The sequence below is a fragment of the Stylophora pistillata genome, chromosome 14 (assembly GCF_964205215.1).
Source record: "Stylophora pistillata chromosome 14, jaStyPist1.2, whole genome shotgun sequence".
Taxonomy (NCBI): Eukaryota; Metazoa; Cnidaria; class Anthozoa; order Scleractinia; family Pocilloporidae; genus Stylophora; species Stylophora pistillata.
This window is the reverse complement of record NC_142532.1, coordinates 14845078-14872972: the sequence shown is the minus strand read 5'-3', so window position 1 is coordinate 14872972 and position 27895 is coordinate 14845078. Positions and strand designations below refer to the sequence as shown.

At 39.6% G+C, this 27895-nt stretch overlaps 3 protein-coding genes and 2 pseudogenes across 5 annotated transcripts in view; 3 read left to right on the top strand and 2 right to left on the bottom strand.

Moving 5' to 3' along the window:
- LOC111334179 (uncharacterized) overlaps positions 1-5168 on the bottom strand; it is a 32233-nt pseudogene extending 27065 nt beyond the window's left edge. The window contains exons 1-2 of the transcript XR_015995191.1: positions 5077-5168; positions 2542-3153 (exon numbers count right to left, since the gene is read on the bottom strand). The product of XR_015995191.1 is annotated as an uncharacterized LOC111334179 (transcript). The remainder of the gene's footprint in view (positions 1-2541; positions 3154-5076) is intronic.
- Positions 5169-5866: 698 nt separating this feature from the next.
- On the top strand, positions 5867-9658 carry LOC148716727 (uncharacterized; annotated as a pseudogene).
- A 3019-nt stretch (positions 9659-12677) lies between these two features.
- LOC148716726 (uncharacterized) lies at positions 12678-17777 on the bottom strand. Of its 2 annotated transcripts, none has more exons than XM_088745211.1 (5): positions 17345-17777; positions 16559-16686; positions 16195-16271; positions 15794-15914; positions 12678-13361 (listed from the first exon to the last, which is right to left on the bottom strand). In XM_088745211.1, the coding sequence occupies exons 2-5, from the start codon at positions 16658-16660 to the stop codon at positions 13311-13313; spliced, it is 351 nt and encodes a 116-aa protein (XP_088601337.1). In that variant the 5' UTR covers positions 16661-16686; positions 17345-17777; the 3' UTR covers positions 12678-13310. The 2 variants fall into 2 exon arrangements, with proteins under 2 accessions (XP_088601337.1, XP_088601336.1); XM_088745210.1 differs by having other exon boundaries at positions 17245-17774.
- A 529-nt stretch (positions 17778-18306) lies between these two features.
- LOC111334206 (E3 ubiquitin-protein ligase TRIM56) lies at positions 18307-20089 on the top strand. Its single transcript, XM_022939901.2, has one exon. The coding sequence runs from the start codon at positions 18584-18586 to the stop codon at positions 19670-19672; it is 1089 nt and encodes a 362-aa protein (XP_022795636.2). The 5' UTR covers positions 18307-18583; the 3' UTR covers positions 19673-20089.
- A 991-nt stretch (positions 20090-21080) lies between these two features.
- On the top strand, positions 21081-25262 carry LOC111334202 (E3 ubiquitin-protein ligase TRIM45-like). Its single transcript, XM_022939897.2, has one exon. The coding sequence runs from the start codon at positions 21096-21098 to the stop codon at positions 23385-23387; it is 2292 nt and encodes a 763-aa protein (XP_022795632.1). The 5' UTR covers positions 21081-21095; the 3' UTR covers positions 23388-25262.
- The last annotated feature ends 2633 nt before the right edge of the window (positions 25263-27895 follow it).

The following is a 27895-nucleotide window of genomic DNA, read 5'->3' as shown; positions in this document are numbered from 1 at the left end:
CACGTGACGGAGTTCTGTAGAGAAACCCGATGGTAAACCTATAGTCGGTCGCCCGACTAATTAAACATCAATGGCCTGACTGAGCAGTGATAAATTACAACTGACTAGTTATAGAATGAATAAGTAAGAGGACTACATGCTTGTCCAATTTTGAAAATAACCGGATGCTAACGACTGGGCATTATTTAAGAAACAAAGACATATAGTCAATAAGCAAATACGCTCAGCTAAGCAAGTTTATTACCAAAATAGTTTTAATAAGCACACCAGCGACTCCCGAAAGACCTGGCAGACTATAAACGAGCTAACTTCTCGAAAATCTGGGAAAACGCCAGTGGCGTCACTAAAAGTGAACGGATTCAACGATAACTAATCCGATGGAGCTATCAAACGAATTCAATAACCACTTTGCTAATATTGGTCCAAAACTTGCCAGTGAGATAAATTGTGATACTGGTAGCTATCAAAGATATCTTACCGCAACAGATAAACGGTTTAAGCTCCAACCCACCAATCCAACTAAAGTATTTTCACTTTTAAATAAACTACACAAGTCAAAGGCAACGGGCCTTGACAAAATATCTGCTAGGTTTATCAGGGAATGTGCTGATCTTATCTATGTACCGATATGTGATATTTTCAATCAATCTATTAGCCAAGGGACGTTCCTAGACGACTGGAAAGATGCAAGGATTACCCCTCTTTATAAACAGGGTGACCGCGGTGATGCTAACAATTACCGCCCAATATCGGTGATTCCAATAATGGCGAAGGTGTTTGAAAGGATAGTTTATGAACAGTTATATGCCTATCTGGAAGAGCACGATATTCTATGTCAAAACCAATCAGGGTTTTGTGCTAATCATTCAACTGTAACAGCTTTGTTGGAAGCGACAGATTCTTGGGCGTATAAAATTGATAACGAGAAAATCAATGGAGTCATTTTTCTAGATTTGAAAAAAGCTTTTGACACTGTTGATCATCAGATCCTTCTATCGAAACTAAACTATTATGGTATACATGGAAAATCTTTCAGATGGTTTCAGTCATATTTGGAAAACCGAACACAAAAATGCTCTGTCAACGGGTCGCTATCCAGTAGCTACTCGTTGACTTGCGGCGTCCCTCAACGGACCATCCTCGGTCCATTATTGTTCTTATTATATATCAACGATCTTCCAAATTGCTTATCAAATTGTAAACCGAGAATGTATGCCGATGACACGCACCTCACACATGCGGGAAGCAATCTTTAGAACGTTCAGTTTTGTCTAAATGAAGACCTAGAAAACGTCTTCAACTGGCTACAAGCGAACAAACTCACGTTGAACATGACTAAAACCGAATTCATGCTAATAGGGTCGAGGCAGAGACTGAATACTCTCACAGCTTCGCCAACAATTAGAATGAACAATACTCAAGTTAGCCAGGTTACAGCTGCAAAATCGCTTGGTGTAATAATAGACGATAAACTCGATTAGTATAGTCACATCGAAAAACTAACGAAAAAGATCGCCTCTGGTATCGGGGCCCTAAAGCGAATTAGGCACCTGATCCCAGCATCAACCTTACATCTCATCTACCAAGCTTTAGTAAAACCTAACTTTGATTACTGTGACATTGTTTGGGGTAGCTGTGGGAAAATGCTACGAGACAAACTGCAGAAATTGCAGAATAGAGCAGCCCGTGTGTTGACATTCTCTAACTATGATGCTGATGCAACTGAGCTACTCGAGTTTTTAGGGTGGAAAAATCTTGCACGCCAGCAGGAAATCCATAAAGCCACCATGATGTTTAGATGTCTGCACGGGCTAGCTCCAAGGTATCTATATTCAAAGTTTACGTGGCGTGACTCTGCTTATGACCTCAGGGACAATAAGCTTAATGTTCCACTACCGCGCACTAATTATTACAGAAAAAGCTTTAGCTTTGGCGCCACATTATGGAACAGTCTACCACGTGATACAAGGAACACAGAGTCTCTGGGGTTATTTAAACGTAAGATCAATGACTTTCTTTAAGTCTAACGCACGGCATTCACGGAAAACAGCTTTAGTGTTATAGTATGTAGTTTTAATTTTGAATATCTTAGCGTATGTGATATGTATTTTTATAGGCTGATGAATTGATCGTGTTTAAATAAAGATTAAATAGAAATAGAAATAGAAATAGAAAAAACAAGATCCTCTAAGAGCCAGAATTTTTTTATCCAATTAGTGCTCTAATTGAAAGGAAAAGCTACAAATGATAAATCTTACTGTGATTAGCAAAGTTTTCATGATACAAAGCTTATATAAGAAAATCTAGTTTTTAAGAAAAGTTGATAAAAGTGTTAAACATAACAGTTCAGGGTCTGCTATACTTAAAAGGAGAACAACAGCAAACTTTGTCTCTAAAACTTAGTTCTCTGCTTAACTTAACGTATTGTACGAAGCGCTTGTTTCATATGATCATCGTAATGCTCATGTAGGGCGCCCTCAGTACGACATAACACCTGACAAATCCAGCAGCTGAACTCTCCGCCCAAGTGTACTTTGTTATGATGGCGAAGGCTTCCTGCTTGGCTAAAGCACTTGTCGCAAACCTTGCACTTGAAAGGGCTTCTCTGCAGTATGTACCCTGTGATGTTGACGTAGGTTTACTGCTTGGCTAAAGCACTTGTCGCAAATCTTGCACTGAAAGGGCTTTTCTCCGGTATGTACCCTGTGATGTTGACGTAGGTTTACTGCTTGGCTAAAGCACTTGTCGCAAACCTTGCACTTAAAAGGCTTTTCTCCAGTATGTACCCTGTCATGTTTTCGAAGGTCTGCCGCTTCGCTAAAGCACTGTCCGCAAACCCTGCACTTAAAAGGCTTTCCTCCAATATGTACCCGGCTGTGATGTTTACGAAGGTTTCCTGCTTGGCTAAAGCACTTATTGCAACTCTTGCACTGAAAAGGCTTTTCTCCAGTATGCACCCTGTGATGCCTTCCAAGTGCTCCTGCTTGGCTAAAGTACTTGCTGCAAACCTCGCACTTAAAAGGCTTTTCACTCGTATGTACTTGGTTGTGACGGCAAGGGTTTCTTGCTGGGCTTAAGGGTTTGTTACACACCTTGCTTTTATTAGGCCTTTCATCCGAATGAACTCTGATATGTTCGCGAAGTTTAGCTGCCCTTTTAAATCATTTGTCACAATGGAAACATTTAAATGTCTTTCTACCATCACCATCTTTACTGGCCTTGTGAGACATCTCGCCTTCAGCCTTTTTACTGATCTTCTCTGTAACAGAATAACGATAGGGAATTTTATAGTATTGAAACTCAACTGAAAGTTGTCTGTTTTTTAACGCACGTTTGCTCTTGGACTATGCAAACCACCCCGAATGGATTGATGAGGTATTTTGAGGGTGCACATGTCGACAGAAGTTGTGCATCAGAACCCTAAATTGATTCATTTAACCACATGCTGTCAGAGCTACTCAGTACTCCAGCCATAATAGAGAGAAGAGCATTAATTTGTTTTCGCCGGCATTATTAAGTAATCAGTGCATCATTTCGTTACTACTCCTTTGAAATCCTGTAACAAACCACTCAAACAATATATCAAGCTACAGGCTTGACCCATTCCAGGAAACACCCTACATAACATCATTTGCTACCTTTCTAAAATCAAGAAGTGGATAGATATTCTAGTCTTCTCGGATAAGGACGAATAAACCGTAGGCCTCGTCTCCTGCCGGGTTAGGGGTAGGAGACGTTAATTTCCCACGCACGAGATTACTGTGTGGTGGATGTTCTCCCCTGGATGGGATGGGTGGGAATTGGCCCTGAAAAGCCCCCTATGGGGAGTGGTCAATTAACCTATATACCTATGTATGTATGTATGTCTGTAGCAGTCTGATTGGAAGGACCCAATTTCAGGTGCCTATGTTTTAATCTTCCTAAACCGAACCTAATGGTTGAGGTTGAAGATACAGCTATACGATTGAAGAAGGAAATCTAAAAACTCTTTCTACAAAGTGTCAAAAAGCAAAAAATTAATCAAGTACCAGAACATATATAGTGGTTGTTGATTATAACAAATATTAACCAAATATTAACTCATAAAATGGTCAAGGAATCAACATCATACATCATCATGAATCACAACAAAATATTTTTGGGTCCAAAACAAAAAAATTGTCAAATATCCTGCATCTACAATGATCTTTAGGGTTATAAGGAACCTTGCCTGCTCTGACACAGAGCATCGAGCATCACATGTACCAAAGACAGGGCCTAAAGTCAAGTGTCAGGCCTTGAAAATATTTAACAGTTTTACAACATGCACATAATTTCAAGGTTACATAGATGTTATACGGAAGCCGCCCCCAGCCAAATTGAATCAGTTTTAAAGGATACCAATATTTAAGGAAATCTGGTGTTAATTAATTGCAAAGGTCTAATACCATACCTAAAATCATTTTGTAATTTGCCATCTTACAAGCCTATGTTAGGTCATCTTCTGAAATATTGCAATAAAATAAAGTGAATTGAGACGCTACGACTTTTAATAAACAGAGCTGTAGAAAATAACTGCCCCTTTTGTAGCATTTTGGAAATATTAATTTAGAAGGAAGATGTGTATAAATAAATATCTAACAAGTACTAGTGTTTTCCCATGACATGATACAAAAGATCTTTCTGGATTATGCTGTTTTCAGCATTTGAATTGAAAGTTGTTAAAACCTTGAAGACAACAAACAAACAAACAAGAAACAACAAGGCATTAGAACCCAATCATTTAACATAATAAATACTCTTTTACAGAAGCTTTCTGGATGACGAGTCGATCTAGATACTCCATGACCCTTAAGCTATAATTAAAGAATAATCCATTGAAATAGTCGAAGGTTAGGTGAGCCCTAGATGTTGAGTAAACAGGACTCGGTGTCAATTATTCAAGCTTAAATTCTCTCTCGTGCAACTGATGTGAGTGTAAAACTGAAGCTTACCTGAGTGAAATGTCAAAAACTTTAAGCAACAAGTCAGTATTTAAACATGCACAGAACAGTTTAATTTTGGTTATACGAGGCGATTAGAATCCAGTTTCCTCACGGTACCTCTCCTAAGATATTTTCACTGGACTGGACTCTCATATTGTCCACTAAAGCCTCCGGAAGGAACATTTTCAGTTTTAAGATTGCCATGTCTATTGACTATATGTTTAAGTACAAAGGTTATTGTAATTATGCGTTCTGTCTAAAGTACGTCGGTCGTTTCCTATTTTCCAAATTAAACTCCCAATCCACTGAGGATTTCTGAACAACAGACAAAATTACCATCAACTCTTCTGAGAAATGCTTGGAACGCAACCTGACCGCAAGGCAAACAAAAAAGGCTTTGGCAAAGCCCTTAGCTTCATACTTGCTTTGCAACTTTCCTAACCAGGCCTATCTTTAAAAAATGCTTTTAATTTTATCTCTCGAATAAAGCCAATTTTCACCACGAAGAGGAAAAGATACACCTAAAGCTAAATCAGCTTGTAAATCAGATTCCTCTCATTAAGTTCTTGCAGCTGGTGGACTTTCTCGAACATTTGCTCATATACACTCGTTTCATTTTTTTCTTTTAATTTCTTGCACAATGGTATAAAACAATTTTCCGCGTTTGCAGTTTAAGTAATCTCTCATGCGACATACCTATAGTTTATATTTCCAAATATTTTTTATCATTTCCGAACTAATAAGAGAAAATAAATTGTAAAAGTGATGCGCACTATTGACTAAGGTAAGCATGACTTATTAGTCAGATATTGCGCGACTTGTTCCGGGTTAAGTTATGTATCTTCAAATTTTATCACATCGTTATTCAGTTTATGCTGTATTTTACTGCAGGACATTTCACAATGGAGTACACATCAGACCACGTAAACTATTTCCGCCTATGTCTCATCGCCTTCAACTTAATTCCGAAGGGACTAACGAAAATCTTCAAAACCGAAAGGGATTTCCGTTTTAAGACAAGCCTGGGAAAATGAAAAGACACGCCACAAAATGGCCAGGACTTCTACAACAACGAGTCCAAGAAGAGTCAAAGGAAAAATGCTCGTTTTCTGGCGACAATAAAAAAGGGGAAAACAGAAGAATGGGATTGTAGTTGTTTAATTTTTTCCATTTTGTACTCGGATACCATTGGTTCAATGATTGGCACAGCCATCAGAGACGATATCGATGGTCTTCGTCGAGTCAGAAATGACACTGCTCATATCAGTGAGGCAACACTTGATGACACTGAATTTCAGAATTACGTAGGAAGGGTTTTAAATGCTCTCAGCTCCTTGAGTCTTCCAATCTCTGACATAGAAACAGTTAAAAATCAGAAAAGTTTTCCTACAGCAGAAATCAACAACTTGAAGGCAAAGGCTGCAAATCTCCAGTCAGAACTACAACAAGCAAAGCCTGATTTCCAAAACGCTGATGATGAAAACCTATCGCTTAGCACTGATTTGGAAGGGGCGCGCAAAAAGATGCGAATTCAAGAAGACCAAGTGGAATGTCTAACACAAGAAATCAATTCTAAAGTCGAGCCTTTTTGTCATCTCACCTTTACGCGCAAAATCGTTCCACGAAAAGATGGCGTCAGAAGAACCATGGCAAAAATGAGAGAGCTTGAAGATGGATCTGGTAGAGCAGTTAGTACTGTTTATATATCAGGGATGCCTGGATGTGGAAAAAGTAAAATTGCTCGTCAAATTGGAAAACAGTTCTTTACAGGGACATCAGGTGAACAAAAAGGTTTGAGTTTTGTTATGAGCCTAAATGCAGAAATCGTCGAGACTCTCGCTGACTCGTACCTTACCTTGGCTAAACAACTGGGAGTTACAGAGTACACCCTGAATCACCTCAACATATCAAAAGTGCAAAGTGCCAGGGAAACTATTCAGCGTCTTTTGCGTTTGATTAAGCCAAAGACCACTCGTTTCTCTAAGTGGCTGATAATCAGTGATAACGTTGTCGAGCTGTCCTTGGTTCGGAGCTCTCTTTCCTAGTCAGGTAGTGAAGACTGGGGTCACGGTCAGGTGCTGATTACAACTCAAGGCAGCAGTTCAATATCTGCAAATGTCCCTCTTACTTACCATGAATCCTTAACTTCCGGAATGCAGCGTAACAATGCATTAGAGCTATTGAAAGAGGTATTGTAAATCTCAAGCCAGGAAAAAGCTGAGAAGATTGCTGAGGTCCTTGAGTTTCAGCCGCTCGCATTGGCAGCAGCTGCATTTTACGTAAACACAGTTGTGAATCATGGCTCGCCAAACTACTCCTGGAAGAATTATCAGGAAGCACTTTCTTGTGGTAACCTTGAAGGTATGGAAGAACCTCTCGCCAAGGAAAACACAGCTTATTCCAAGACAATGACCATTGCTATTAGGTTGGCATTAGACAATGCATCGAAAACCGACGAAGTCCTCCTGCAGACATTCGATCTTTTTTCGTTAATTTCTTCAGAATCTGTTCCTGTGGAGGTCGCAGTTCATTTCATTAAAGCTCGAACATCCGACTACACAGAAGAATTAATCATGGCAAAAATTATGAAGTCTTCCTTGGTTATTTGTTTGAACAGTGGAACCAGGACACCAAGGTATCTACGGGTGCATAACATTGTGCATCAAATCCCCGAAAGAATTTCCATGCCTAATCTTTGCAAAAGACTTGAGTGCATAAGCGAAGTAATACGCGTTTTTCACAATTTGATGGAATCTCAACGTGAACATTTGCTACAAAGTGGTGAGGTGTGTGAGAAGCTATAAAAAGTTATTGCCCACTGTAGAGTTTTATATGACATTCTTACGGCTGCATTTCCAAATAAAGTGACTCTTATAAAGGAGTTGAAATCCTTTATTACTCCGAACACAATAATTCTAGGGCTATCTAGAACAGCTGCTGTTTATTGTGATCCAATTAGACTGTATGATGCTAACCTGTTTTCTTCATCAGCTTGCGAACTGGCCGCTGAAAAGAGTGACAACTCAAGAGATGGTCGCTTAGTAAAAGCAAAAGCCCTCTGTGTGCATGGCAGAGTGTTAGGAATGTCATGTCGCGATAAACTTTCTATATCATATCATGAGAGAGCTATCGAAATCCTCATAAAAATTGACGGAGGAGAACATACCCTGCTAACAATGGCGTATAATGGCCTGGGAAAGATTTATCTTTTAACTGGAGACTACAGTGCTGCGAAAGCATGCTTTGAAGAGGCAATCAAAATCGCTGAAAAGGATTGTTTCAGGGAAAACGATGAGACAACGCAAGTTTTTCAGAACATGGGCAACCTTTTCCAAGTCCTCGGATGTTATCCCGAAGCAGAAGATTATTACGAAAAGGCTCTTTACATCAGGAAAAAGATTTACGAAAAGGAACATGCTGATGTAGCAACAAGTTATAACAGCTTTGGAGTTGTTTACAGTGACCTCGGAGGGTACAATGAAGCAAAAGAATACTACGAGAAAGCACTTTTCATCAGGAAAAAGATTTGCAACGAGGAATATCATGATGTAGCAACAAGTTACAACAGCATGGGCGTTGTTTACAGTGGCCTCGCTAAGTACAATGAAGCAAAAGAGTACTTTGAGAAAGCCCTAAACATCAGGAAAAAGATATACGACGAGGAACATGCTGATGTAGCAACAAGTTACAACAACTTGGACGTTGTTTAGAGTGATTTCGGAAAGTACAATGAAGCAAGAGAATACTACGAGAACGCGCTATTTATCAGGAAAAAGATTTACGACGAAGAACATGCAGATGTAGCGGAAAGTTACAATAACTTAGGTGTTTTTTACAGTGAAATTGGAAAGTGCACTGAAGCATTAGAAAACTGCGAGAAAGCCCTGAACATCAGGAAAAATATTTACGACGAGGAACATGTTGATGTAGCAACAAGCTACAACAACCTGGGCGTCGTCTACAGTGACCTCCGAAAGTACAATGAAGCAAAAGTAAATTACGAGAAAGCACTATATATCAGGAAAAAAATTTACGACGAGGAGCATCCTGATGTAGCAGCAAGTTACAACAACTTGGGCGTTGTTTGCAGTGACCTCAGAAAGTATAATGAAGCAAAAGTTACCACGAGAAAGCACTGTTCATCACGAAAAAAAATTATGGCGAAGAACATGCAGATCTAGCTGCAAGTTACAACAATCTGGGGGTTGTTTACAGTTACCTCGGAAATTAAAATGAAGCAAAACAATATCGAGATAAAGCATTGATCATCAGGAAAAAGATTAATGATGATGAACATGCTGATGCAGCATCAGGGAGTTGCTTGTAGTGACCTTGCTTGGAAAGTAAAAATAGGCGAAAGAACATTTGCATGGTATTATAAAGTCAATCACTGTCAAAATTTTTTTCCTGAGGGATGCTAGAGAGGAATAAACAGGCATATTATGAGTAAATAAGTAGCAGACTTTTGAATTTGAGAAAACAGAAAATTTCGGAATATTTGTTCTATCGCTAAAACCAAAACCACAATTTTTTTTATCTTTTCTACAATCGGTTCATAGAAAGGGACATTATTGTAACGTATGATAAATATTGTCACCTCTGTTCATGAAGATCAGTATTTCGACGTAATTAGCTTCAGTGATTAGCGTTGAGGGTTGTTTTGTAGTTTTCATTCGCAATAAAATTATTTTGACACCATAGATCCTGTTCGCTAATTTCCTGACTGGTGCTCTCAAGGGGAAAGTTGTAACAACTGTTATGAAGAAGGAATGGACGACCGCTGTCATTTGACTATAGAAAAAACACCTTCTCTAGTCTCCTTCCCAAGTGCTTCAAGTTTTTCCTAACGCACCACTTTCAAGAACTGGGAAATAACTATTGCTGCGACGATTACTCTTTATAGAGTGTTTTTTGACGCCAAAAGACCACCGAATAATTTTCCCAAGACGAATAATGCCCATACATCTGAATTAAGTGCATAATAGTAAGTAACGCAACGAAGAGCTCTAAGATAAGAATCGCACTCACAACATCTTAAATCTACTTATAAATGTCTATCTATTTGTTATACTCTCACGTGTACTAAAACACAAAGTTAGAAATATCAAAAATCACACTGTCCATTCTCACCAAGTAACATCACCTCCTAAGAGAAAATACAACACAAAGTAATCAAAAAACAAAAACGAATCGAAACTGCATGACTCAAGGGAAAACCATAAAAAGAGAGATTCCAGTCGCTTCAACTGGTACAAAAATTACTACAAGGACAGAAGTGCCGAACACTGGGAAACTAACAAAAAGTGCCGCAATGAAGCAAAAAGACAACGGAGGCTTGCCATCAGGCAGTACTGGACAAAGAAATCCAACGACTTGGAGTCAAAGCCATGAGACTTTTTCCGCACCTTTATGTTCTTTCTTGGTTCAAAAAGCTGCAACGGCAAAGATGCAGAAATCAACTTAAAAGTTAACAGCACCAGAGTAAGAGACCAAGCGACTATAGCAGAACAGTGATCCTAGCCATTCACTTTGCTACCCTTGCTAACGATATCGGTGACGACAAGGCCAAACGATTATCTGAAACCGATCTGAGTTACCATCCAAATGTCACCCAGATTAGAGCAAAATTTCATAAAGAGCAAACAATTGCTCTTGAACTAACTAATGAGACTTAAGTTCAATGCACACTCGAATCATTCAAGACCAACAAGGTCACAGGGCATGAGTATCCTAGCTAAGATACTTAAACTTGGGGCACGTGAATTAGCTGCGTCGCTAACAAACCTTTACAACTCGTGCATCGTTAGAGGAAAATGGCCGTGTGAATGGTACATAACGAGCCTCACGCCGTTAGCAACCAAAAAAAGTCTAGGTATCCAGCAGAGAATCCGTACTTTTAGTCCGCATTCTCTGCTGGATACCAGTGGCTTGCTTGGGTAAAATTTTTGATCGTATTTCGCTCCTAATCTGATAGAGGCGTCAACTTTTACGCAATCATGTCATCATCCTATGGCGTGAAAAGGTAATTAAAGAAGCCGTATCCGAAAAAAGTGTACATGGCCGGCGCTTAAAAATAGTGACAAGACAAAGCGCTCGCCCGGAGAGTGTTGCGGCAGTTACAGTCACGTCGAAGAAACATTTCTTAGTCAATGCTTGCGGATTTAGTTAACTTCATTAATACTGACATAGGCTGCGACGCTTATTTACTACGACATTTAACTGGCGGCCTGAGTGTTTTGTTTTCTAATCAATTTTACCAGATTTTTGTTTTCGGATCGGAAACAAAGTAAATTCCAGAACCGACGACTTTTTTTCCGCTGTGTTCGGAATCTTTGACAGCTGACGCTTGGTGCTGTAATTTTTGAGCATCCGGTTACCAGTTATTGGAATAAACTCGGCGTATTACAACCTATAATTTCTTTTGCTGTTTAACGCAGAGTCCACAATACATGGCGGCTTTTTCTCACTGATATTTTATGTCGCATTTATAGTTTACACACTGTTCCAGTTTTTTTAAACGATCTTCATGCAGTACACATAAGATTCTTTGTCACTGGCCTTCATATGACCTATATTGGTGCCGGAATCCTCTAGATAATTGCGAGAGATTACAGACATTATAGGTACGATGTGACTAACGCACTGGTGTTGAAAATCTCTTTGCGCTACCTCCTCCGCAACGATGATTAAAATCGTGAATAAACAGAGACCGGGGGTAATAATAATTGTTTTCAAATCAAGATAGATGTTGAACAAGCTGACAAAGCTTTTAAACAGACAAAGACCAACTTTCGTTTAATGACACGTTACGAACAAGTTTAAACTCCCTTGAACTTTAACAGGGTTCATACTGTCTTGCAAGTCTGTTAATTTCAGGGCAAGTCCCCCAATGAATTTAACCAATCCTTAGAAAGTCCTTGAATTTTTGTATTGTAAAAGCTTCTTGAGAGGGGTGGGACGTTGACTTTTTCCGAAAAACCAACTTTAAATACTAAGTCAAGCGCTGTGCGCTAGAGTGGTTTGGAAATTAACATAGAGCGCGGTAGATCCAGTAATCCGTTATTGACCAAGCAGGAAAAATCAAACCTGAGCCAAGCGATAAGAGCCAAGCGAGAGCTTGCCTGCAGGTTACACAAAGACAAAATGGCTGCAACGCTGGCCACCGCAGAAAACGAAAAATAAGCAAGGGTTAATAGCCAATCAGCTCAGAGAATTCGCTGCATCTTGCACCGCTTGCGAAGCCAGCCATATGAAAAGGAAAGATAATACATCGGCGTAATATAACTCTTAAAGCAAGAATCTCTCCCAACATATTCATCTAAGGTAGTAAAAGTTTAAAATGTTATGAAAGCTGAAAAAGAAAGGGTTCCGGTGTCGCGCTTATTCAGAGTTACAAGTTTGAATGGCCAAGGGGTGGGCACTTATTCAAGGAAATACGGTATATCGATCACTTGAGGCTGTGCGCGTTACTTCGTGTTGTTTCATACTTTATATTATCTCATATTACCCAGTTTGTCAGGAAATCAATCGTCGTCGTGTGTTTACGCCCTACAAAAACGTCGCATCAGAGATTTCACGATCTAGCTTCGCAAAGAAATGTACCAGCAGTGTTTTGCCTTGTCTTATTTATTGAGTTTTTTTGCAGCATTTTTTGTTTTGATGTTCTCTTCCCGTCGCGGTTTGCAGGGCGACTTTTAACAGTAAATGAAGCTGTTTTTCAAATTTTTGTCTCAAACGACTATTTATTCCTGTCGCTCTGCTGTAGATATAGGTGAAGAGCTCAAATAACAGAAAAGTTTGCGTCACAAGAATTTCTTCACATTATATATGCCAGAAAACCTCAGGCATTACTCTGAATGCCAGAACTTCAGCCTGGGTGAACCAGAAAGGATAGACAATACTTCCCTATATTAACCATCAATAAAAAGCTAAGTAAGTCAAATATCTCAGAGGCGCTCAGGCATTAAACTGAATGCCAGGACTTCAGCCTGGGTGAACCAGTAAGGCCCACAGACAACACTTCCCTAGATTAACCTGTGAATGTCAAAGAAAATAAGAATGTTAGGTATCCCAGAAGCACTAAGGGATTACTGTGAATAGCAGAACTTCCGTTCAGCCTGGGTGAACCAGAAAAGATAAACAACACTTCCCCGTATTGACCATGAATGAAAAACTTAAAGTATGTTGTATATCCCAGAAGCGCTCAGGCATTACACTGAATGCCAGGACTTCAGCCTGGGTGAACCAGAAAGGATAGACAATACTTCCCTATATTAACCATCAATGAAAAGCTAAGTAAGTCAAATATCTCAGAGGCGCTCAGGCATTAAACTGAATGCCAGGACTTCAGCCTGGGTGAACCAGTAAGGCCGATAGACAACACTTCCCTTGATTAACCTGTGAATGTCAAAGAAAATAAGAATGTTAGGTATCCCAGAAGCACTAAGGGATTACTGTGAATAGCAGAACTTCCATTCAGCCTGGGTGAACCAGAAAAGATAAACAACACTTCCCCGTATTGACCATGAATGAAAAAACTTAAAGTATGTTGTATATCCCAGAAGCGCTCAGGCATTACACTGAATGCCAGGACTTCAGCCTGGGTGGACCAGAAAGGATACACAACACTTCCCTATATTGACCATGAATGAAAAGCTAAGTATGTTGTATATCCCAGAAGCGCTCAGGCATTACACTGAATGACAGGACTTCAGCCTGGGTGGACCAGAAAGGATAGACAACACTTCCCTATATTGACAATGAATGAAAAGCTAAGTATGTTATATATCCCAGAAGCGCTCAGGCATTACTCTGAATGCCAGGACTTCAGCCTGGGTGAACCAGAAAGGATAGACAACACTTCCCTATATTGACCATGAATAAAAAGCTCAGTATGTTGTATATCCCAGAAGTGCTCAGGCATTACACTGAATGCCAGGACTTCAGCCTGGGTGAACCAGAAAGGATAGACAACACTTCCCTATATTGACCATGAATGAAAAGCTATGTGAAACTTTCTTATATATCCCAGAAGTGCTCAGGCATTACAGTCAATGCCAGGACTTCAGCCTGGGTGAACCAGAAAGGATAGACAACACTTCCCTAGATTGACAATGAATGAAAAGCTATGTAAATTATATATGCCAGAAGCGCTCAGGCATTACACTGAATGCCAGGACTTCAGCCTGGGTGGACCAGAAAGGATACACAACACTTCCCTATATTGACCATGAATGAAAAGCTATGTATGTTGTATATCCCAGAAGCACTCAGGCATTACACTGAATGCCAGGACTTTAGCCTGGGTGGACCAGAAAGGATACACAACACTTCCCTATATTGACAATGAATGAAAAGCTAAGTATGTTATATATCCCAGAAGCGCTCAGGCATTACTCTGAATGCCAGGACTTCAGCCTGGGTGAACCAGAAAGGATAGACAACACTTCCCTATATTGACCATGAATAAAAAGCTCAGTATGTTGTATATCCCAGAAGTGCTCAGGCATTACACTGAATGCCAGGACTTCAGCCTGGGTGAACCAGAAAGGATAGACAACACTTCCCTATATTGACCATGAATGAAAAGCTATGTGAAACTTTCTTATATATCGCAGAAGTGCTCAGGCATTACAGTCAATGCCAGGACTTCAGCCTGGGTGAACCAGAAAGGATAGACAACACTTCCCTATATTGACCATGAATAAAAAGCTCAGTATGTTGTATATCCCAGAAGTGCTCAGGCATTACACTGAATGCCAGGACTTCAGCCTGGGTGAAGCAGAAAGGATAGACAACACTTCCCTATATTGACCATGAATGAAAAGCTATGTGAAACTTTGTTATATATCCCAGAAGTGCTCAGGCATTACAGTCAATGCCAGGACTTCAGCCTGGGTGAACCAGAAAGGATAGACAACACTTCCCTATATTGACCATGAATGAAAAGCTCTGTAAGTTATATATCCCAGAAGCGCTCAGGCATTACACTGAATGCCAGGACTTCAGCCTGGGTGGACCAGAAAGGATACACGACACCTCCCTATATTGACCATGAATGAAAAGCTATGTATGTTGTATATCCCAGAAGCACTCAGGCATTACACTGAATGCCAGGACTTCAGCCTGGGTGGACCAGAAAGGATACACAACACTTCCCTATATTGACCATGAATGAAAAGCTATGTAAGTTATATATCCCAGAAGCGCTCAGGCATTACACTGAATGCCAGGACTTCAGCCTGGGTGGACCAGAAAGGATACACAACACTTCCCTATATTGACTATGAATGAAAAGCTAAGTATGTTGTATATCCCAGAAGCACTCAGGCATTTTTCTGAATGCCAGGACTTCAGCCTGGGTGAAGCAGAAAGGATAGACAACACTTCCCAATATTGACCATGAATGAAAAGCTAAGTGTGTTATAAATCCCAGAAGTGCTCTGGTATTACTCTGAATGCCTGGACTTCAGCCTGTGTGAATCAGAAAGGATAGACAACACTTCCCTATATTGACCATGAATGAAAAGCTAGGTATGTTATATATCCCAGAATTGCTCAGGCATTACTCTGAATGAAGGACTTCAGCCTGGGTGAACCAGAAAGGAAAGACATAATTTCCCTCTATTAACAGTGAATGAAAAACTAAGTTTGCTATATCCCAGAAGCTCTCAGGCATTACGCCGAATGCCATATAAATCTTAGAAATATGACAAATAAATATATATCTCAGAAGTGACCAGGCAACACTAAACAAAATAATATTGTTACAGGATAAGACTTCAAGAAAATAGATTTTTTTAAATGATACAAAGTTGACTATGCCTTACTTCAATGGGTGCACAGAATTTAAAAATTAAAATGTCATACACTGCAGGCAGAGCACATAAATTAACATCACATGGCTCCTCTTCAAGGAGAAAGAGCAAGTCATCTCTTAACCCCTTCCATCTGAAACAGACAGAAAAAAAAACATTTAATAAAGTTTCCACCTTTATAATCCAAGCTTACCATATTTTTGCTGGTAACTGGGTAAAAGTGAAGAACAGCTCCCCTAAAAGTCTGTCGGCCAACTGTCGGCCAACTGTCGGCCGGCAGTATGCCAACTGTCCATCAAACTAAGTATCCCAAGTGAGATTTAAAGACATGTATTCCAATAGAAAGTGAAATACCATACTGCAAGCTGGAACTTTTTATGCATGTCAATGCAGAAATGCAGAGTTGTACCTACCCCCCAATATTTGCTTTGCTCTTTAGGAAACACTCAGCAAAGGCTTCCCCAAAAGGAACATCAGGAGAGGCACATTCCTACAAATAAATTGCATGTATCACTCAATAATGAATTAACTGAGCTAAAGTCATATAATGTTCACTACTAATGGTAGATATATAATCACTGTTCACCACAGATAAAATATGTTCACTTTTATGGACACCTTTCATCTGCCTTTCTATAAAGTCAAGAAAGCCAAGAAAGCTCTCACTAATTGATTATAAATAAACTGCATAACAAATACCAGTAGGCTGAATATGTTTTGTGTTATTGTATAATTCCACTATGATGCATGTCATTTAGCATTGCAGGTATAAACTACCTTAATAACTTTGCAGAATACACAGCACTCTGTGTCCAATCCTTGCTTGCAAAGTTCATTGATATATTTTTTGGCATCACCAGCTCTTTGCTTGAGCAGCATTATCAGTGTTTTGTAATCAAGAGTAACTGTCATGAAAAAAGACAAGAAGATAACAAGAAGTTAAAGTTAAAATAGCTACACCAAAGATCTCAAATGTTATACTTTCCCAGATATTTTCTGACACTGCCAAGCATAAAATGGATTCAATAATTACTATCACGTAGCTAGACATGTAACATAAAAACATTGCAAACATAAAAAATAATAAGATAAAAAAAATATAAAGAGTCAAGATTGGCACACACAAATAAACTGGAAATTTAACTTTAAAGCATCTTCCACTAGCTACTATTCCAGTTTTCTCAATGGCATCCCTCTGGCGATTTAAATCTTTTATCGTAGAAAAATAGAAATGAAATAAATTATAATACTGTCAAGACCCTATAAAGGACACAAACCCGAAATTTCTCCAAAAGTAGTAAGACTTAGAGGCTCAGCGTAAAATCAAACTCAGCCAATTATGTGATTTTCCTGCCAAGCAGAGATGAGTTCTGATACACCGTGAAACCAGCATTCACAACAAAACATAAAACAGCAAACTCACTTTTTCCAATCTTAATAAAAATATAAACGTTATGACTTACCCCGGTTCGTCTTAGCTTGAAAATGCTAAGTAACGTTTGCCAAGCTTTTCTTGATCCAGGATCAAGAATTTATTTTATCGATCAACCAAAGATATCTCACCACTTCTCCTTCTTCGAATTTCTGCCGGAAGATGGTAGAAACAACTCCAAATAGAAAGGCGATGGCCACTTTGTTGTTCTGAACATATCGGTCATCCAAGCTTCCGCCATTTTTTAAAGCTGGACCGTACAAAACGCTTGGAAAATGTGCCACCAACAGGCTACTTCAAAAAACTTGCTGACTCTTATGCCACATTTCTTGAAATTTAAGATAAACCATTCCCTTGACTCATCTGGAGGAGAATGAAGCAATTCAACCCTTCGAAGTTTCAAGGGATCCATAACTGCACTCGACCGCGGGAAACTAAACATTCCCGCTTTTGCTTACGCATATTAATATGAAATCCAATCTCCAAATGTCAATAGGCCGATCCAGCCCCTAATAAACAAAAGGCTTCATTGTACCCAGCACGAACAGAGACTGTACAAATTCAAGCAACTACTCAGATTACTGCGAGCAATTATCGAAAAAGGTTGTCAAGGCGATGATGGAAACTTATCCGGTTTATGACGTCACTCCATAGCAACCAGCCTTTTCGAATATTTGAACTTCCGTTTACCTGTGGCTCGTGATGAAAGGAGTATGGTCACCCGTCTTTAAGAAAGACGATCCGCTAGAAAGAGCGAAGTACAGGCCAATTACAGTCCTTTCTGCCTTGGACAAAGTCCTGGAAAATCTAATTAGTAAACAGCTTACAACAAAATTTGACAACTACTTGGAGCAATCCATAACCGACTTCTAAGGTGTTAGAGAACTTTACCAAATCTTACTTCTAATCATCAATGAAGGACTAAAACGACCTCCAGGATCAAATAATTTATTAAGAAAACACTACAAAATCTTCAGTGAGTCTATCGTCAAACGCCCTAAACTGTCCATCGTCAAAAGCGGAAAATGTTCATTTTTAACTATCAAAACTACTTTTCCATTAAGACTGTCACATGCCTTGCGCGGCCATAGTCGCCTTACTGCTCAAAAACCTGGCAAAAGCTTGTTCTTCTGCCAGCTATCTGTAGCCATCGACCGTCGACCATCGGGGACCGCGGATTAGTCCCCGAAACAAAACAATTATAGACAGTGTTAATCATTAACACTCTTCAAAACAGAGGGAGCGAATGATTAGCATAACAAACAGTCGATTCCAAGAATAGCTAACAAAACACAGACGGGCAAGACGTTATTGTCTTTGTCTCGGTGACTACAAAGAAAGGTTTCTTCTCTCTCGCCTTCGAAAATAACATGGACGTTGAAACGTTTCTTAACGATCTTCGTGCTCAGGTATCTTGTCCACTTTGTAAAAGCATCTTCACGGACCCAAAACAGCTCCCTTGTCTCCATGTTTTTTGTCTGCAATGCTTGAAACATCGACACGAAACAAGCCATGATCGAGACATTATCAAATGTCCGGATTGCCAAGCCCTTAGCACAGTGCCTGACAGTGGCGATTTGAAAGATCTACCGACCAGTTACTATCTGAACGGTTTGATTGATGTGTTAGCCATTAAAGAGCAAAAAACCAGCCAAGTACGGTGTGGAAATTGCGACAAGGAAAGCTCTGAGAGTTTTTATTGTTTCCACTGTCGCATATTTTATTGCCAAGAGTGCTTCACTGGACACAACAAGCTTCGAGGCAACGAAGATCATCGCGTTCTGGCGCTCAAAGATTTCCAAGACAAGGACTTTGAGGATGTGTTAAAACGACCCTCTTTCTGTCAAAAGGAGTGGCATGAGAAAGAAGAGCTAAAATATTTCTGCAAGACTTGCGAGGCGGCACTTTGCCAAACTTGTGTTTTGATGGATCATGTAGGTCACGCCATGGTGCATATAGATGAAGAAGCTGAAAGGCGAAAGATTGAAATCGAATCACTGATTAAAGCACAGAAATGCAGTTTACGAGAAAATATGAACACTATTGCTAAAATTGATGAAGAATGCGCCCAAGTGATACAACATGGCGAAAACGTGAAAAGAGATGTTCAAAAGTTTGTGGATAAATTAATTGCAACTATTGAAGCGAAGACGCAAAATGTTTTGGCATCGGTGGAAAACGAAGCGAACGGAACTATAATTGCGCAAAAGAAGGAGATGGAGAACCAGCTAGCGTTACTGGAATCTTCATTGGAAAGAGCTGATAAACTTTTGTCGCGGGGTACAGACATCGATGTCGTTCAACTGAGTCAGTTTATGGAGTCAATGTTCTCAGACGAGACTGATCCGTTACAGGCAGCGGACAATGATCCTGACAGGTTGCCTGCTTTGGTTTTCGTGGGAAATGAAAGTTTATTGGAAACCATTAGCGCCGAAGGAATAGGAACACTGCAATCATGAACACTACACCAAACAACATCACCACAGTCTGTCGCTAGAAAACGCAAAGCGTTTACAGAAAGACTGGTCATTTAGCTACGAGATTTTCGTGTCGGGATATAATTTTAATTTGTATTATGGAAATCTGAGCGCGACATCAGTTTTCTCCGTTCGATAGCAAGTATATCAGTAGGTTTAGAAGTCAAACAGTCGATTAAAGAGGTACTTTACGATCAACTTTCGTTTATATGTAGTATGCTTGTCTTAGTTGGCCATCCCTACAGTGATTTTATGTACAGGCAACCGTTTTTGTGGTTCTCTCATGATGTTAAATATATTAAGCTTGTTTATTCCTACCACTATGATCATTATCATCGAACATTAATAGTCTGCGTGCCGTCCTTGTGGTGTTAAATATACTAAGCTTGTTTATTCCCACTACTGTGATCATTATTATCGAACAGTAGTAGTTGCGTGACGTTCAAAAGAAGGGGAAGAGATATTCTCTATTTGAAAGCGTGTTAAAAGACAAAATTGTCAAACAAAACTCCACCAGGTCAGGCTTTATCTTCTATGCAAATGTATTTTAGCTTGTTTTTAGTCTTAGTGCAGTTCAACGCGATGTTTCACTTTCAATCGCCCTTCCAATCCATTGTATTTGGAAAAGCAAGATTATTTTCCTCTCTGACGGGCAAAAACTTTACAATCAACGAAATAGACACTGAACGTCAAATTTATAAAAATAAGATGAGCATGCTAGACTTTATTTTAAATTAAGATCGTTTACACCTGTAATCCAGTTTGCATATTCTACCGGGGAGTTTCGAGTTACGAAAATAGTAAGCAAACTGACGCCCAATTTTGGTCAAAGATATCTGGGAGATGTAGGTTCTCGTCTTTGAATTTGTAGGCTATGGAGAAAAAGTATTCCGCTATTTATTTGGACAAATTTTGATTGCCTTAAACGCTGATCAGTGTGCTCATCGACCACTGTAGTCGTAGAATTAAACCCTCAGTTTATCCCTTTGATTTACTCATCATGCTTTAGGAAACAGAAATTAAACAAAAGCTGAATTTTATTGTTGAATCAAACAGATTCAATCACCTCAAGTAAACTTACACGGCTTTTCAGAAACCGGGGCCTGGTCTGCCGCCTGTCGTCTTCAGTTAAACCGGCCCTTTCCGAACATTCTCAGTTATATATTGTTACTGCTATCGGTGAAGCTTTTCACGGCAAAGATGCCTATACAAAGGTCACATTCTTGAACGGATAGTGCACCCTTGAGAATTCTGATTGACGTACAGGCTTTTAAAATAATTCATTAGGTATATCGTTACCGATGATTCCAAGAATTGCTATAAAAAGGAAGTCACAAGGCTTCATCTTTTCAAGTTGACTGATTCCTCGAAAACACTATTTTGCGCACTCGCTTTTGAAGACGAAATGGATATCAAAACGTTATTTCTTAATCTTCGAGAGGAAGTGTCTTGTTCAGTGTGTACTAATGTTTTCACGGATCCGAAACAGCTCCAATGTTTACACAGTTTCTGTGCGCAATGCTTGAAACAGTGGTACAGAACAAGCCATGGTCGGGACACAATTAGATGTCCGCAGTGTCAGGCTCTTAGCCGAATGCCTGAAAGCGGCGATCCGAAAGATCTGCCTACCAGTTTTTATCTGAACGGCCTGATTGATGTGTTAGCCATCAAAGAGTGTAAAAGTAGTCAAGTACGGTGTGGAAATTGCGACAAGAAAAGCTCTGAGACATCTTACTGTTTCCAGTGTTGCATATTTTATTGCCAAGAATGCGTCACTGGACACAACATCATGCGAAGTAGCAAAGATCATCGAGTTCTTGCGCTCAAAGACTTTCGAGATGAGGACTTTGAGGATGTGATAAAACGTCCGTCCTATTGCTCAAAGCAGCGACACGAGAAAGAAGAGCTGAAATATTTTTGCAAAGGTTGCGACGCAGTAGTTTGCCAAACTTGTGTTTTGATGGACCATGCAGGTCACGCGTTGGAACACTTACAAGAAGAAGCTGAGAGGCAAAAGATTGAAATGAAATCCCTGATTGAGGCACAGAAACGCAATTTGCGAGAAAAGATAAACACTATTGGTCAGCTCGAAAAGGAATATGCTAAACTGATTCAACAAGGTGAGGAGGCGAAAAGAAATGTTCAAAGCTTTGTTGACGACTTGATCGCGCTTATTCAATCGAAGAAAGAAAATATAATTGCAAAGGTTGAAAACCAAACAAAAGAATCCCTTCAAGCACTGACAGCAGAAAAAACGGAGATTGAGAGTCAAATAAAGAGCATTGAATCATCGCTGGAAAAAACCAACGAGCTTTTGACGCGACGTACAGACGCAGAAGTCGTTCAACTGAAGAAGTCATTGCATGCAACAATTGCGACTCAAAATGAAAGTCAACTAGTTGAAAGTGACCCGCAAAACATTCCTGCTCTGGTTTTCATGGAAAATCAAAAGATGCTGAATACCGTCAACTCCGAAGAAATTGGAATTTTACTACATGCATCCAAAAAAACGGAAGCAAGAATGTCTGTTACGGAGGGGAAAGAACTGAGTGAAGTTTTCATAGGACACGAGGTACAGTTTGTTTTGACCACGAAAAACGCTAAAGGAGAGCAATGTTACAATAAATATGACAATGTAACAGTAGAGATTACTGACGAAAGACATCTACAATGTACCGCAGAGGTGCGAATAAATAACAGTGAAGACGGACGCTATCAGATCAGCTACTCTCCAAGAGATTCAGGTAGATTCGAGGTGACTATGAAGGTAAATGGGGAACAAACCATTGGAAGTCCTCTCATTATGAAGGTAAAACAATTCAAGCTAACACCAGTTTCAACTTTTGGAACTTTCGGCTCATGTGATGGAAAGTTAAATAAGCCTTGTGGTTTGGCAGTAAATGCCATTGATGAGATAGCTGTAACCGAATCTTTTAACCACCGTGTTCAAATATTTAACACTGATGGACTTAATTTAAAATCCTTCGGTCGACTAGGTAACGGGATGGGAGAATTTAAAAAGCCGAAGGGAATTACATTTCACCAAAATGGGAACATTTTTGTGGCAGACCAAGATAACCATAGAGTCCAAATTTTCAGTAGGGAGGGTGAATTCCTGGGAAAATTTGGTGGAAAAGGAGGCCTCGATGTTCATCTAAGTTATCTTCGCGGCTTATCAGTGGATAGTGATGGTAATATCCTTGTTGTTGATAAAGGGAACAAGCTAATCAAAATATTTTCCCCTGAAGGCAAGTTTCTTAAAAAGTTTGGCGTGAAGGGCTCTTTAAATTTCCCTGTCCACTGTGTTCAATATGATAGATATCTCATAGTGTCAGACAGAGGTGAACATTGCATTAAAGTATTTGACAGGAATGGAAACTTTCAGTACAAGTTTGGAAAGCAGGGTAAAGGGGACGGGGAGTTTCAAAGTCCTAATGGTTTGTCAGTGAACAAGTCAGGACACCTGATGGTCTGTGATACAGAGAATCACAGAATACAGGTATTTGAACTGAGTGGAAAGTTTGTTGGTAAGTTTGGAACAAAAGGTACAGGTCTTGGAGAATTCAATCATCCTAGATCGATTTCAATGCTAAATGATGGCCGCATTGTCGTGTGTGAGTTGGGAAACCATCGCATTCAGCTGTTCTCGTTTGAAAACAAAACTCAAGCTGCCACCGGAAAGAGTAATTTGGTCTGATTTGCGCCGAAAGAACGAGAAAACATAATTTTAGGGAGAAGTATACCACAGAAACCGTACAGATAAAGAAACTTGATCGACTAATGTGAAAACAAAGTGAAAACTTCCAAGGTCTTATTTTTAACACATTTGAACGCAATTTTCCAAAATTTATGTTTGCCTTTAAACTCTGAACAAGCGGTCAGTGTCATAGTAAAGTCAACAAACAAATAAATAAATAAATCGATAAACCGTAGATTGTTCTAGATGGGTTATGAAAACGAATTCTGCCAATAAGAGGAGCCTGGCCTTACTCGACTTGCTCTGGATTGTCTGTCAAAGCATGACAAAGTCGAACATATTTTCAATTATAAAAAACTGGATCATTGGATAATGCAATTCAAGACTTTTTATTGGCTTGGCCATTATGGTATTTGAGCCAATATACCATAATCTACAAATATGGTAAGCATACGCGTCAGCTTAAAATCAAAAGGGAGCTAAAAAATCAGGTTTCTTCGTGGATATGAGATGATTATTGCCAACTCGGCGCCACGCGCCGCGTTGGCTATCTATCATCTCATATCCAACGCGCACTCGTGGAATAATTGTTAATTATAACATAACCAAGGTAAAGCGGGCGCTCTGATTGGTCAATTTAGCGTCCCCCATTTGCCCATGCGTGTACGCTGCTGACGTGAGCAAATGCAAAGACTATTTTTCCTCACGCGCTTGTTTTTTTCTGGTCGCGTAAGATTTGTTAAATAAAAGGAAACTCTTTAGCTACAATGTATCAATGTTATGTTATAAATCAAATGGTAAACACCACAGCGTACACTATTGAGTTATGGATGCACTTGGGAGGTTTGCTAAGCACTCAAGAAGCTAGAGCCACTCTCGGCTATCGCCTCGAGCGACTCTTACGCTTCTTTCGTGCTTAGCAACCTCCCGCGTGCATCCATAACTCAATAGTGTACGCTGTTGGGTTTATCATTTGATAATTAGTAAGCTTCAATTTGATAAACGGTTTGGGAAAGCTCAGGTTGTTATTACTTTTTCTATTTTTTATTTATCTTTTAGTTCGCTTGATTCTGTGACTTGCATGACAGTGAAGGTAAAAATGTGCATCGTGCAGTTTAGGAATGTTGAGAAGTGAAAAATTCAAGTGTCACGAGGACCTCTTTCTTTTAAGTACTCTCGAGCTTGGGCCAGGCTCTTTTTCTGACTTTTCCCATCCGTTTACATTTTGCATTTGATCCTATGCTTTCGAAAGATAGAAAAGCTAAGAATCAATCAATTAGGATTTGCTATCACTATGTAATCTTTTGCTTTGTTAGAAAAATTCTATAAGTTATGGAAAACTTATCGAAACACTTTCTCTTGAACAATAGCAAATATCTAATTCAGATACGAAGTTTGTAAGTAGATCGAATTTGTTCTTACCCAAGCTTTCTTTAAGACATTACGTCCTATCAACAGAATCTATGTTCTCCATACTACTCTCTATAAATATCTTTTGGTACTCACAAGGAGAATTTGTTCAACAATCAAAGTTTGTTAGGTTAGCAATCACTTCCTTTATTCTAAAGTTCTTAGTTAATGATTCAGCAAAGTTATTGCAAGGAGAAATTAGATGCTGGTCACTCGTAGGGTTGCGTGTCCTAGTTGGTCATATTTAGGTACATACTGAATAGCTTTTTTAAAAGCTATACAGTATTTAGAACATAACCAAAGTAAAGCGCGCGCTCTGATTGGTCAATTTAGCGTCCCCCATTTGCCCATGGGTGTACGCTGCTGACGTGAGCAAATGCAAAGACTATTTTTCCGCGCGCGCTAGTTTTTTTTTTGGTCACGTAAGATTTGTTAAATAAAAGGGAACTCTTCAGCTACAATGTATCAATGTTATGTTATAAATCAAATGGTAAACACCACAGCGTACACTACTAAGTTATAGATGCACTTGGTAGGTTTGCTAAGCACTCAAGAAGCTTGAGTCGCTCTCAGCTATCGCCTCGAGCGACTCTTACGCTTCTTTCGTGCTTAGCAACCTCCCGCGTCCAACTTCTCGAGTTTCTAACGCTGAGTTTTGAGTGTTACCCCTTCTTCAAAGCAAATAGCGATGGGTTAAAGCTCGAAACGTCAGCCTGAGAAAGTCTCTACAGTGGTCAATTTACATTGTTATACATTGTAGTCACCATCTGTCTTCTCATTGGCTAAACGCCCACAGTTAATTCTGGGAAACAGCGCAACCTACAGATTATTCACTAATCTGTACCTACAGATTAGTGAATAATCTTTAGGTTTTGCGCGCAATGCATGATTTCCGGTAGAGCAATGTCAAGTTCACGGACAGCGAAGTCAGGATGGCTTCTCGATTCGCTTCATCGATCCAGCGAGAAATTGAGAAATTACTTGAAGATAAAGATTGAAAAATACTAAAAGATCGACAGTTTTCTTCAATGATACTTTCTGTAGAAATGCATTTAACTCTTCTACACTTGATTGTTTTATAAAAACGGGGAAAATTTGTTTACCACACAGTTGTACATTTTTAAGTGTTCGCTGCGATAATGCGTTTGGCGTTATTTTCTTTAAAAACAGTGTATAATAAAACAATTATTGGATTTGGTTTTTGTGATATCCGGAATAATCAAGGTCTCGGTTAGTGTTATCAGCCGAAACCGAAGGCTGAGGCTGATAACACTTACCTCGACCTTGATTATTCCAGATATCACAAAAACCGAATCCAATAATTGTTTATTATCAACTCAGTTGATAAAACCAAATTATCATAAAATCCCCTCCCCTCCCCCCCCCCCAGTGCAGCACCACAGTTCCTACCCCTTCTCACTTGGTATGATTCAGTGTGAAAAGGGTGGTCTCTTATTACCTCGACCTTGAATCTTGTTTATTGTTTATAATCAACTCAGTTGATAAAACCAAACTCAGTTGATAAAATCAAATTACCATAAAATCCTCCCCCCCCCCCCCCCCCAGTGCAGCACCACAGTTCCTACCCCTTCTCACTTGGTATGATTCAGTGTGGAAAGGGTGGTCTCTTATTACCTCGACCTTGAATCTTGTTTATTGTTTATAATCAACTCAGTTAATAAAACCAAATTATCAACTCAGTGGATAAAATCAAATTACCATAAAATCCTCCTCCCCCCCTTCCCAGTGCAGCACCACAGTTCCTACCTCTTCTCACTTGGCATGATTCAGTGTGGAAAGGGTGGTCTCTTATTACCTAGACCTTGATTATTCCAGTTATCACAAAAACCGAATCCAATAATTGTTTATTATCAACTCAGTTGATAAAACCAAATTACCATAAAATCCCCTCTCCTCCCCCCCCACCCCCAGTGCAGCACCACAGTTCCTGCCCCTTCTCACTTGGCATGATTCAGTGTGGAAAGGGTGGTCTCTCATTCTGACTCACAATTTCCTTTCCAGTAGATTTTATTTGATCTTATTTTCTTTTATAAGATTAAGAAGAGTCGCTCCCCACACTCCAACATGAGATGACGTGACTGTTATCTCTCTTCTCCGTTGAACACTTCACATCTTCGAATCAAAATGTATATTTTCCATGCTTCTCTTTTAACATTTCCATTAGTATCTGACAACTGCGAGCTTCTTTAGTTTGCGATCATTTTCTCTATTCTCCTAACCTTAATGTTTGATTCGACAGTGGTCATGTGGTGAGAAATTTGATCTCAGTCGTTCCTAGGGGTAGCGGGGTTAATCGATCCTCCTCTCTCTATATTCCCCCCACGCTGCCTTGAAGACTGACTACCATATATTTACCCGTTTATATTTATTTAGCTAATAATGAAATGTTACCCCTGCCTCCGTAGGGTCAGAAAGGGGTGAATTGAAACAGTACAGTTCCGCTCCTTCCTTCTCGAGTTTTAGTATCCTAGCTAAAGGCACTAGTACGAAAAGAAAAGGGAGAAGCCTGATGGCCTCAGTGCGCCATCCAAACTTTAATTTTTGTTCTAGTTTTTTAGGCTTGTCTATTCAAGCAACTAATTTATAAGCACATTTAATGGTTTCATTTGTTCTGTTTTCGTCTTTTTTCCCACTCCTTGTTCAATGCTCTTTCCAGGCCGAAGGAAGTATTTTGATAACCAGAAGCCAAAATACGAGTAAATAAAATTATACGGGACTCAGAAAAGTACGTGGAATGAGCAAATGGACTCTCGAATAATGTGTTTAACCATCGAATAAGGTTAGAAGAGACGAATGAGAAGGCAGTGGAAAATCAGGCAGATTTCTTCCCCAATAGGTGGTTTGCAACCAATCTCTAGAGACACAGGTAACAATGGTGAAAGGAACAAATGCTGGTGGACGAACAAAAGAAGCTAATGAGCATCCATTGTTTACGTCTACCAACATGGCGGCTATGATGTAACGTGCAAAGCACCTATTCGTTTCTTAGCTCGTCCCCACAAAGTGGCTACCTTTCACTAGCTGATCAGATACTACCCAAGTTCAGTGTGCTTTTTTACTAACAGCAAGAGACATCA